This window comes from Sminthopsis crassicaudata, chromosome 5 (assembly GCF_048593235.1).
Source record: "Sminthopsis crassicaudata isolate SCR6 chromosome 5, ASM4859323v1, whole genome shotgun sequence".
Classification (NCBI taxonomy): Eukaryota; Metazoa; Chordata; class Mammalia; order Dasyuromorphia; family Dasyuridae; genus Sminthopsis; species Sminthopsis crassicaudata.
The window spans coordinates 235314089-235326458 of NC_133621.1; the positions used below are offsets into that span (position 1 = coordinate 235314089).

The window sequence follows — 12370 nt, forward strand, 5'->3', positions numbered from 1 at the left end:
TAGAAGGATTTTTTTATATCATTATAGAATGGAGGTACTTTCCACACTGTGAGGTTCCTATAATGATGAACTCAATAGCCAGGATCACACTGTTCCCCAAAATAGTATTATATATATGTATGTATATATATATATATATATATATATATATATATATATATATATATATATATATATATATATAATTTTTAATAAATCAGCTTGCTGCCACCTTTCTTCCCTCTCCCACTGCCACCTTATATGTTATGTGATAGGGCTAGTTTCTACTTTTAAAATCGATTTGAAAATATGAGAAGATGCTTTACAATTGGAATGTACATGCCCAATCATTACTTGTTCCCCCATTACTGGTCTTCTTATTGAGCATCTTATTCGGATAAAAACACTTATTCATCCCATAAAATAAAAACTTCCCTGTAACCCAGATGTTGCTATCACTCAGCTAACCTACTATGTGACAATAGCTTCCCTTTGAAAGCACCTTAACAGTATTTTCAGTTTTATAGTTCCTTTCCAGACCCTCCATTACTCCACTCTACTTCCAAAGTTGTTGATCTTTTATGATTTCCCCTTTGGACATCCACTGACCTACTTATCCATTTGACTAATTTTCAAGACAAAGTAAATGCTACTTTTTAAAATGGGTCAAGGGAAGAAATAAATCGAGAGAAGTGTAGACTCGTGAGCTTCAAAAATAGCTATATTAGTCAAAAAAGCATCAAATGGACATTTCTGATAGTGACACCTGATGATGCATTCCCTTAAGTATTTTAACAGACAAGTACTCAAGAGGATGCCAGCAACTTGTGAAAGGTGTGCTTGAAGTTACTATAAGTAAAATCAGGTTTTCTTTCCTGTGCTAAGGAGAAACCTGGCTTTCAAGCAGTATAATGCACCGTGCTACTCTTATTTCTCCTATGCTGAACTTTCGGCCATTTGAAAACTGCTTTTTAGCAAACTTTTATCTGCCAGCATATCTATCTCCCTCCCTCTCTTTCTTCTCTCCTTTCTTTCCTCTGTTTTTCCTCTACCTTCCTCCCTTTCCCGCCCCCCCCCCATCATGCTTAAAGAATGGGTAGAAATTTTAGATATACCGTTCTGAATGCAATGCTAAGACCTCGTCTATTTTTTGTTTTCTTTCTTTCTTTTATAGACATGCAATTGTGCCTCTGGTTTCTGATACTGCTTAAACTTTTACTTCAACTGTGATCTTTGCAGATTTCCAGAGTCATGGGCTAAATTACATACACTCCCAAAACCAGGTTTTAAACAATTGCCTTTGCTAGTAGAACTTTGGTGACTGACTAAACGTGTTTATAAGGTAATGGTGTTAAAAGAGGCTAGAGAAGCTGGGAGAGATATCAGCAACGGTAGTGGTGAGAAATCAGTGATGTATACTCATACTCACTCCCTTTTTCTTTCCCCAAGGGTCAAGAAGAACTAGGTGAAGTTAAAGTTAATTAAAAACCTCCGGGTCTGACTGCCCAGGGGTGAGGTGGCGCAAGGGGATCCGCCTCCCTCTTTCTCTTTCAGTTTCCCTCCTTACCTTCTCTCCCCATGAAGCACGTAGGAGCTGCGGAAGAAGCCCAACAGCTCATTCTCGATCAAGGCGTTGTAAATGATTTTGAGATTGTAATTTCTTTGCGCCTCCAAGGTCTGGTTGAGCACCACCACGAAGACCTGGTTTTGAGGGTACAGGAAATAACGGGCGACCTGCACCGCTCCGAAGGCGCGATCCTCCGCCACCTGCACCTTCTCCACTGCTACCCTGGAAGCGTGCAGCACGATATAGCGAGTGGTGTTCAGGCAAGCAACTTCCACGTTAACCTCCCCAGAGAAAGTAAAGTTCTCCATGAAGACAGTCAGCATCAAGTTGTAATGCAGGGGTTTTAGGTGACCCGGCAGGCGCAGCTGAGTCCAGGGCTGCCAGCGTCCCTGCTCCTCCTCTTCCAACGGCTCCTTGGGTTCGGGGCTCCCAGGCACTAAGCCCCCAGATGCCGCTGGCCTCCCAATTTCCTCTCCAGGCCGATGGGATGTGCCCGCTACACTACTGTTGGTCCGAGCTGGGGCACCCCCAGGATTGCGATCTGCCTCAGCTGCCGAGGCAGCGGCAGCGGCGCTGGCTCCGCACTCCTCGAAGCGCAAGCTAAGGAGTACAGCGATCATGGTCACGATCAACAGCGCCAGGATGGATACGGCGAAGCCGAGCACCAACCGCTTGTGCACGGTGATGTGGCGCTCAGTTGTACGGGGCCGCATCCCCACCGAGTCCGCCCACTGGTCCGAGAGACCCCGGCCGCCGGTTCGGAGTGCGGAGTCGTCTTCAATCATCATGGGGCTAAAAGGCACACTGCTCTTCTCGCCTCTCTCTCTCTTCTTCCTCCTCTTCTTTTTCTTCCTTTTCTTTTCTTCTTGTTCTCGCTCGACGTCCAGTGCCATCACATGGCCTCCCCCTCCTCGGCTCCCTCGGGCACCTCCTGAAGGGCGGCCGCAGCCTCAACCTCGGCTGTCAACCGGATCACAGACATCGGAGGGAACGCCGGGGATAGGGGGAAAGGACGGGGCACAGTACTGTGGGGAGAGTGGAGCTTGATCCGGGGCTTGCTGACCCCAGGAGCTTTCAGGGGAGGCACAGGCAGAAGCACTCCACAGCATCCGCCTTCTTGCTCTCTTCCTCCATCTCTCCTTGTACTCTCGGCCCCAAAGATTCTGGGACAAATCCAACTTGGAGAAGCTGCTCCGTCTCCAGTCCACCCCACCTCGAGCGCGTTCTCTACTTCTCCAGCTGCGCCTCTGTGCTTCCGCCGCTGCGGGCTGAACTGTCAACACTCTTCACCACATGCTGCCCCCACCCCTCTTCTACCAAGCTGACTCCCACATCTTCCACACAGCAGCGCTCTCTAGCTCCTTTTCCACGCGAGCTTCCCAGTGAGTCTGCTGGTGGCGAAGAAGAGAGAAAACAGCCTGCAGAGGGACCGAGGTACAGTCGGGCTAGGGAAGTTACAGCTCCCGCAGTCTCTGACTCCACCTCCCGCAGTGGTTCTCAACGCTCCTGGTGAGATGTATCAGCCTGGCAGCGGCAATGGCAGCAGCAGTGGCTGGCAGAGCTAGAGACGAGCACCGCACAGCTTGGGAGGAAAAGGAGGGCGCAGGGTGACGGCAGTGCCTGGGAGGGAGTCTCCTTTCTCGCTGTTGGTTTTCTTTCCTTCCACCAGCTTGACCGCAGCTAGTAAGCGTCTTGGGCTTGAAAATCAGATATACGCTATCTTTGGCTAAGATGTGTCTTCCCTCCTGAGATGGCAAGTGAAGAGGTGTCCAGGCAGCCTGCACCTTCAGGTAGGTGATGCTTTAGGTTCCCTTCCAGTATATATTCCCGTTGGGGAAGAAAGACTCTCTCTCTCTCTCTCTCTCTCTCTCTCTCTCTCTCTCTCTCTCTCTCTCTCTCTCTCTCTCTCTCTCTCTCTCTCTCTCTCTCTCTCTCTCTGTGTGTGTGTGTGTGTGTGTGTGTGTGTGTGTGTGTGTGTGTGTGTGTGTGTGTGCGGGCGCGCGCGCGCGCACTACATTGCAAAGGCTACCCAGGCTGCATTCAGTGACTGAAACTCCCAGAGAAAGGCAAAGGAAAGGGAGAAAGAGAAAGAAGGCGGATTAAGGAGGAGGCCGAGCAGCTCAGGCACAGGAGATATTAGAGAGCTTTTCTCTGCTCTGTCACACAGATACCCACAGCTTCAGAGAGGGTTGCTAAGCAGTCTTCGAGAAGTACATTATAAATCTTAAGAGCAACAAGCCCCACTGTCACCTCTTTTCTCCTCCCTTTTTCACCCCTACCGTGGCTCCGCCTGAAGGAATCGTAAGACCCCTAAGGCGACACCCCTGTAGCAAAGGCAGAGTAGGCTCTGAGGAGATTTGGCTTGTGTCAAATTGCAGATCACCCTCTCCAGAGGATTTCCGGAATGGTATGAATATAGAAGTAAATTCAACAAATCCTAATTTCATGCTTTTTATTACATTATCTAAACCCAGGCTTGTAATGAAGGCTAATGAATGCATTGATTTTATATGTGCAAAAACTTTTAAAATTTTTTATCTATCAGAATTGTCTATTTTGTTGTCTTATCCTCTCTGTCCGTTGTTTTAGTCCTGAACTCTTCCCCTGTTAATAGATCAGAAAGTTAATTTCTTCATTGCTCCTCTACATGATATATATAAGGCATATATATATATATGTGTGTGTATGTATATATATATATATATATATATATATATATATATATATGTGTGTGTGTGTGTGTGTGTGTGTGTGTGTGTGTATATATATATATATATAAACACACATTTGGAATTTATCTTAGTACATTGAGGGGGAGGAAGAGGAGGAAAAGAAAATAAATGTTTATTAATTGAAAAAAATTAATTTCAAAAAGAGGTAATGGTAGGGGAAAGAACCATCCACATATAAAGACCACTAAGATTGCTATTCACCTTTTAAAAATTTTTTTCTAGGTTAGAGGATTAATAACATAATATCAACTGTGTGGTTCATAAGAGCAATCTTGATCTGATCAAATTGAGAATGGAAGCAGTTTTCCAGCTAATTTAGATCTGATTCTGAATTAGCCAAGTCAGTGTAACACTGTCAGTTGTATTGTGGTACTAATAACTAATCATTTCACTTTTCCAGGTATGTTGTATCTTTCCAATTTAAATCCTAAAAAGTTGCTTAAACGTTCTTAGAAAAGTTATCTCAAGAAGAAGTGTTTTCTGGTTTGACAGACTTGAAAGGGTACCGTTAAAAATGTTGAGGAGGACTCTACCAGTTTATGAACTGGCTGCATTTTTATGGGACATTTTAACTTTAGGACATTTAACTTTAGGGAAATATGACTATAAGACACATTAGCATTTCAGAATTCCAGAATTAGTGTTGTAAACATATGATTAGAACTCAAAAAGACATTTCCTGAAAGATGACACAAGAACAGGAATCCCCAGATTTAAGAAAAAAAAAAAAAAATCCCTGTGAGTCCTGAGCCTACCCAGTAATTTGACAGATGAAGGTGAGAAGTAATTGCTATTTACAAAACCTCTGAGGTTTCCACATTTAGCTGACACTATAAAAACTATCCCATTTACAAAAATTATTTCACAAACTGGCTCCAGCAAACTATCTTTGGAGCCCCATAAGTATAAAGTTGAAACATGTCACTTAGCAAACCAACCAATTATAACTTAGCTTCCATTGTCCACCCACCTATAGAAATAGTATCAAAAAATGATAATAGCTAAGATTTAACACTTAACCCAGTAGTAAGTTCCACAATTATTATTTCACTTCATCCTTATACCAACTCTGGGACATAGGTGATATTATTAACCACAATTTACAGATGAGGAAATTACGGCAAACAGAAACTGTATTAGAATTCAGGTATTCCTGACTACAGGCCTGGCCCCTGTGCTTTATCTACTAAATCACCTTGGTAATTAGAGAAATAGAAGGCTCTCATTTTACCAGTTGAGATATCATCCCCCAAATGGGAGAAATACCATAGATTTTGATATAAAAAGTGGCATTTTATGTGAGCTGCTACTAACAAAGGGAAATACCACATACTGTTCAAGTTAAAATTTTCTTGCTGTTTTTAAGTCACCATGATCTTGCCATCCATATGTATTTGGTTATGGGAATTGGTTTCTTTTTTTTTAATTTTATCATATAAATCAGTATTAGCAAAGGAAATTCCCTATTTAACTTCAGTAGTCACTTTCCCCATCTGGACTTCAGTTTCCTTAACAAGTAAATGGATGGGGAGAGGAGCATACTAGACAATTCTATTAGTCCATGAAAGTTATAAAAATAGTCTTAAGTATAAATAGATTGTTTTTTCTAAACTCTTTGCCTGTTGTTTTCAATTGTATATATGTGTGTGTATGTACTTGACAGTAGGTCAACAAAAATATTTAAATGGTAGACACTGTGCTAACATATGGGAAAATTTAAAAAGGCAAAAAATAAAATAAAAATATAGTCCTTGCTCTCAAGAATTTCATAGTTTTACTGGGGGAGACAAACAACAAGGTGCCAACTTGATTTAGAGATTGCTATGTTTAGAGGCAGGGGTCTGGATTTGAATTTTAAGAAATTTACTGTGTGAATTCTCTTGACCTTTCTAAACTTCAGTTTCTCTGAAATGTATCTGACCATTCTTATATTGTGTATTTCACAAAGTTACAGGTAAGGATAATACTCTAGTAAATCTCAGTGAGTTGTTATAAGTGTGTGTTATTGTAAGAAATATGGATAAGGTAATACTGATCCATTTTGAGTTGGCAAGCTACCTACTGTCTCAAGTTAACTGGAAGTTAGCTTAAAAATCCAGTACATCAGAATGTCATTGTAACACAATTATTTCCTACAGGCTATTGTGAAATCATTTTATGAAGCATCATAGCTTTTTGGCCAGATTCTAATTCCTACATTGAATGACAATTTCATCTTTGTTGTACTGTTTTTATCACAGTGAATAGATAGAATGCTAGGCTTAGAGTCAGAAGGACCTAAAATCAAATCCAGCCTCAGACCTTTATTGGCTGTATGACTCTGGGCATGTCCCTTAACCTCTGTTTGTCTCATCTGAAAAATGGAGATAATAGCACCTACCTCCCAGGGTCGCTGTAAGGCTCAAATGAGATAATAATTGTAAAGCATTTAACGCAGTGTTTAGCACATAGTAAATGCTATATAGATGTTACTTTTTATTTATTCATTCATTTGAAGAATACACAATTCCATTCCTCTAATATGCTGGTGTCATTTTGCAAAATTATTATAGCTTTGAATTAATATTTGTTTTATAAAGACTGACCATGCTACTCTCAGATGTAAGTAAAAATGGTAAAATTTAAGGTGTTTTCCCTCTTGATTTCTTCAAATTCCATCTTTTCCATTAAGATACAGTATAAGTTTATTTACAAAGCATATGCATGGGTTAAAAAAAAAAAAGATGGAGTACAAGTACCATTTCTTGCATAAAGCCTTTCCTGTTCTCCCTTCTGTAGTGCCCTTCCTCCAAGACTACGTTGTATTTAACTACATTGTATACATTTATCTTCATTCATTTAATATTTATGCTGCATATATTTATTTTGTACTTCATCTTCTCCATTAGAAGTTTTTTGCAAGCAAGGATTGTTTCATTCTTTGTACTTGTGTTTCCAGTACCTAATAAGCTGCCTGATTTGTGATAAAGGCTTAAAAAAAATCAATAAATAAATGTGTTGATAGACTGACCTATGTACCTTTCTGTCATAATATTTATATTCAGCATTATAAATTATTTCCCCAAATGAATGATATATTGGTAAGAACATGGAATCTGGAGTTAGAAGATGAGAGTCCAAATCCAGGCTCCAAGTATTCTAAGTGAAATAGATCACTACCTTAGATCACTTCATTTTTCTTACTTTTCTCATCTGTAAAGTGGGAAGGTCACTCATATGAAATTGATTCTGAGGTTCTTTCCAGAAGTCCATGGCCTTAGTCAACAATCAAATCAAACGTCCAAATCAGTTAATATTTAGTGCCCCAATTACTTTCAAAAGACTGTTGGAAGACTAAATTACACATTGGAAAAATTTGAAAAAATGGGTGTTTCTCTGACTATATGATAAAAATACAATTAATATAATTTTCATATTTAACTCAGTAACTTGCAAAATTAAAATTAAATCATGTTTCTAATATGTTGCATGTGTTTATAATTTTAAATCACTTTAACACTTTATTTCTGTATAGATGCAACATAAATGAACTTGCATTGGTATATCAGTATCTTTCTGTTTTATCCCCCTTTCCATTTGTTTCTCCTCTATTATTTATTATGAGGGCTCTCTCATTCTGCAATTTACCTTGTAAACTAAGAGTAGTCCTTGACTCTTTTTCTCTCCTCTCCTTCTACACATCTAGTCAGTAGTCATGGTCAACTTTATCTCAAAATATCTCACATCCACTTCCTTACCTCTTTTTTCATAGCTCTAGTTCAGACCTATATCACCTCTCTCCTGTACTATTATAACAGCCTCCTAACTGGCCTCCTTGATTCCATTTTCTTTCCTCTTCAATCTATCTTCCATATCTTTCCATATCTGGCAAAATAAACTTCCAAAGGTACAAGTCTGCTACATCATTCCACTGCTCAAAAACCCTAAGTATTTCCCTATTGCTATGTAACTTCGGACTAAGTGGAAGAAGAAAACAGCACTGAAGCTGGTGTCACTCAGGCTGATTTTGAATCTTGGCTCTGCTACCTCTGGCCTTAGTTCACTTAACAACCCAGGGTTTTGTTTTCATCCTTAGAAAATAGTGATGGATATATTTAAGGTCTTTTCTAGACCTATATCTGTAATTCTATGAAGTTATCTAGCCTCTATAGGTCTTGGTTTCTTCATCCTGAAAGGAAATCCCCTATTAAACAGTGTTAAGTTTTCTTCCAGCTCTAAGTCAATTAAAATTATTTTTTAAAAACTCCATCTTTGAGGAACAGCCAAGATAGCAGAGAAGGCACATGAAACTTTCTGAGCTTCTCTCATACCCTCATTATGAATTATAAAATTCAGCATCAAAAATAGCACTTGACTAGTAAAATTAATGAAGATTGGAAGTGCAACAACTTAACAGTCAAAGATAAAAAAAATCCCCAAGGAATATTGTGGCTAAATTTCACTATCAGACTAAGGAAAAAAAATATTAAAAGCAACCAGAAAAAAAAAATTCAAATACTGAGATGCCACAATAAGGATCACTCAAGATCAAGCTGCTTCCACATTAAAAGATCGAAGGTCCTGGAATCTGATATTACAAAAGGTAAAAGAACTTGGAGTGCAGCCAAGAATAAATTACCCAGCTAAGCTGAGCATTTTCTTCGATGGAAGAAGATGGACATTTAATGAAACAGAGGAATTCCATTTGTTTCAAAGAAAAAAACCATAACTAAACAAAAAATTTTATCTCCAACCGTAGGACTCAAGTGAAGCAGAAAAAGTTAAAAAGAACTCTTGAAAACTGTATTTCTGTTGTGGATATACATAAAGAATAAATGTCTTCAACAACAATACTGTATGAGGATGTATTCTGATGGAAGTGGAAATCTTCAACATAAAGAAGATCCAACTCACTTCCAGTTGATCAATGATGGACAGAGGTAGCTACACCCAGAGAAGAAACACTGGGAGGGGAATGTAAATTGTTAGCACTAATATCTGTCTGCCCAGGTTGCATGTACCTTTGGATTCTAATGTTTATTGTGCAACAAGAAAATGATATTCACACACATGTATTGTACCTAGACTATATTGTAACACATGTAAAATGTATGGTATTGCCTGTCGTCGGGGGGAGGGAATAGAGGGAGGGGGGATAATTTGGAAAAATGAATACAAGGGATAATATTATAAAATATATATATATATATAATAAAAAAAAGAATAAATGTATAATTTGATTTTACTGATATAACATAAAAAGGGAAGTAGAAATGGAAAGGGGATAGCATCAGAAAAAGGGAAAAGGGAAGATAAAAAGAGGGGAAACTACGTCCTACAAAGAGGCAAAAGAAGCCTATCATATTTGAGGGAATTTAGAGAAGGGGAGACACATTGTGTGAATCTTATTTTCATCACAATTGGCTCAAAGAGAAAATAATTGACATATTTGGTTTACAGAGAAGAGAAACTTCTCTCACCTCATTAAAAAGTGAGAGAGGAAAAGGGAAAAGGAAAAGAGCAATAAGGGAAGGGTACAACAAAGGTACAACAAGGGAAGGGATTCAAAGAAGGTGGGAGGGATCCTAAAGAGAGAGAGCTGTGTGACGCAAGTGGTGCCCATAAGCTTAATACTGGGAAAAGGGGTAAGGGGGGGGAATAAGAAAAAGAAAAGCATAATCTGGGGATAATAAGATGGCAGGAAATACATAATTAGTAATTTTAACTATAAACGTGAATGGGATGAACTCTCCCATAAAGCAGAGGCGGATAACAGACTGCTTCAAAAGTCAGAACCCCACAATATGCTGTTTACAGGAAACACATTTAAAGCAGGGAGATACATACAGAGTAAAGGTAAAAGGCTGGAACAGAACCTATTATGCTTCAAGTGAAGTCAAAAAGCAGGGGTAGCCATCCTTATCTCAGATCAAGCAAAAGTAAAAATTAATCTAAAAGAGATAAGGAAGGAAACTATATCTTGCTAAAGGGTAGCATAGACAATGAAGCAATATCAATACCAAACATATATGCAACAAGTGGTCTAGCATCTAATTTCCTAAAGGAGAAGTTAAGAGAGTTGCAAGAAGAAAAAGACAGCAATATTATAATAATGGGAGGTGTATCAGAATTAGATAAATCCAACCACAAAAAAAGAAGAAAGAAATTAAAGAAGTAAATAGAATATTAGAAAAATTAGGTATGATAGATCTTTGGAGAAAACTGAATGGTGACAGAAAGGAGGATACTTTCTTCTCAGCAATTCATGGAACCTATATAAAAATTGACCATATATCAGGACATAAAGATCTCAAATTTAAATGCAGGAAGGCAGAAATAGCAAATGCTTTCTTTTCAGATCACAATTCAATAAAACTACATTCAACAAAAAGTTAGGGGTAAATACAACAAAAAGTAATTGGAAACTAAATAATCTCATCTTAAAGAATGATTGGGTAAAACAGCAAAGTATAGAAACAATAATTTCACTCAAGATAATGACAATGATGAGCCATCATACCAAAATTTGTGGTATGCAGCCAAAGTGGCAAAAAGGGGAAATTTTATATCTTTAGAGGCTTACTTGAATAAAATAGAGAAAGAGAAGATCAGTGAATTGGGCTTGCAACTTAAAAGGCTAGAAAAAGACCAAATTAAAAACCCCCAATCAAATACTAAATTTGAAATTCTAAAATTAAAAGGAGAAATTAATAATATTGAAAGTATAAAAAACTATTGAATTAATAAATAAAACTGAGTTGATTTTATGAAAAAAAAAACAATAAAGTAGATAAATCTTTGGTAAATCTGATTGGAAAAAAAGGAAAGAAGAAAATCAAATTGTTAGTCTTAAAAATGAAAATGAAAAACTTTCCACCAATGAAGAGGAAATTAGAGAAATAATAAGTTATTGTTATGCCAATAACCTAAATTAAATGGATGACTACTTCCAAAAATGCAGGCTTCCCAGATTAACAGAAAAGGAAGTAAATTCCTTAAATAATCCCATTTCAGAAAAAGAAATAGAACAAGCTATTAATCAACTGCCTCAGAAAAAATCCCCAGGACCAGATGGATTTACATGTGAATTCTACCAAACATTTAAAGAACAATTAGCCATAATGCTATATAAACTATTTGAAAAAATAGGGAATAAAAGAATTCGACCACATTCCTTTTATGACACAGACATGGCACTGATACATAAACCAGGTATGTTGAAAACAGAGAAAGAAAAATTATAGACCAATCTCCCTAATGAATATTGATGCTAAAATCTTAAATAAGATATTAGCAATAAGAATACAGAAAATTATCTCCAGAATAATACACTATGATCAAGTAGGATTTATACCAGGAATGCAGAGCTGCTTCAGTATTAGGAAAACTATTAGTATAATTGACTATATTAATAACCAAATTAATAAAAACCATATGATCATCTCAATAGATGCAGAAAAAGCATTTGATAAAATCCAACACCTATTCCTATTAAAAACACTTGAGAGTATAGGAATAAATGGACTTTTACTTAAAATAATCAGTAGCATCTATTTAAATCCATCAGTAAGCATCATATGTAATGGGCATAAACTGGAAATATTCTCAATAAGATCAGGAGTAAACCAAGGTTGTCCATTATCATCATGACTATTCAATATTGTATTAGAAATTCTAACTTCGGTAATAAAGAGTGGAGAAAGAGATTAAAGGAATTAGAGTAGATAATGAGGAAACCAAATTATCACTTTTTGCTGATGATATGATGGTATACTTAGAGAACCCCAAAGATTCTACTAAAAAGCTATTAGAAATTATCCACATCTTTAGCTAAGTTGCAGGATACAAAATAAACCAACACAAGTCATCAGCATTCTTATATATCACTAAAAAAATCCAACAGTTAGAGTTACAAAGGGAAATTCCATATACCAATAGTATAAAATATTTAGGAATCTATCTGACAAGGGAAAATCAGGAAGTATATGAGCAAAACTACAAAACATTCCACACAAATAAAGTCAGATCTAATCAATTGGAAAAATATTATTATTAATCAGAGAAATGCAAATCAAGACAACTCTGAGATACCACTACACACCTGTCAGATTGG

The 12370-nt window shown here is 37.7% G+C and overlaps 1 protein-coding gene across 3 annotated transcripts in view; it reads right to left on the reverse strand.

The window, feature by feature from the left end:
- TRHDE (thyrotropin releasing hormone degrading enzyme) overlaps positions 1-3511 on the reverse strand; it is a 563478-nt gene extending 559967 nt beyond the window's left edge. For all 3 annotated transcript variants that reach the window (XM_074270526.1, XM_074270525.1, XM_074270528.1), the window contains exon 1: positions 1547-3511. In XM_074270526.1, the coding sequence (XP_074126627.1) occupies positions 1547-2439 (893 nt within the window). In that variant the 5' untranslated portion in view covers positions 2440-3511. The remainder of the gene's footprint in view (positions 1-1546) is intronic.
- Positions 3512-12370: the final 8859 nt, after the last annotated feature.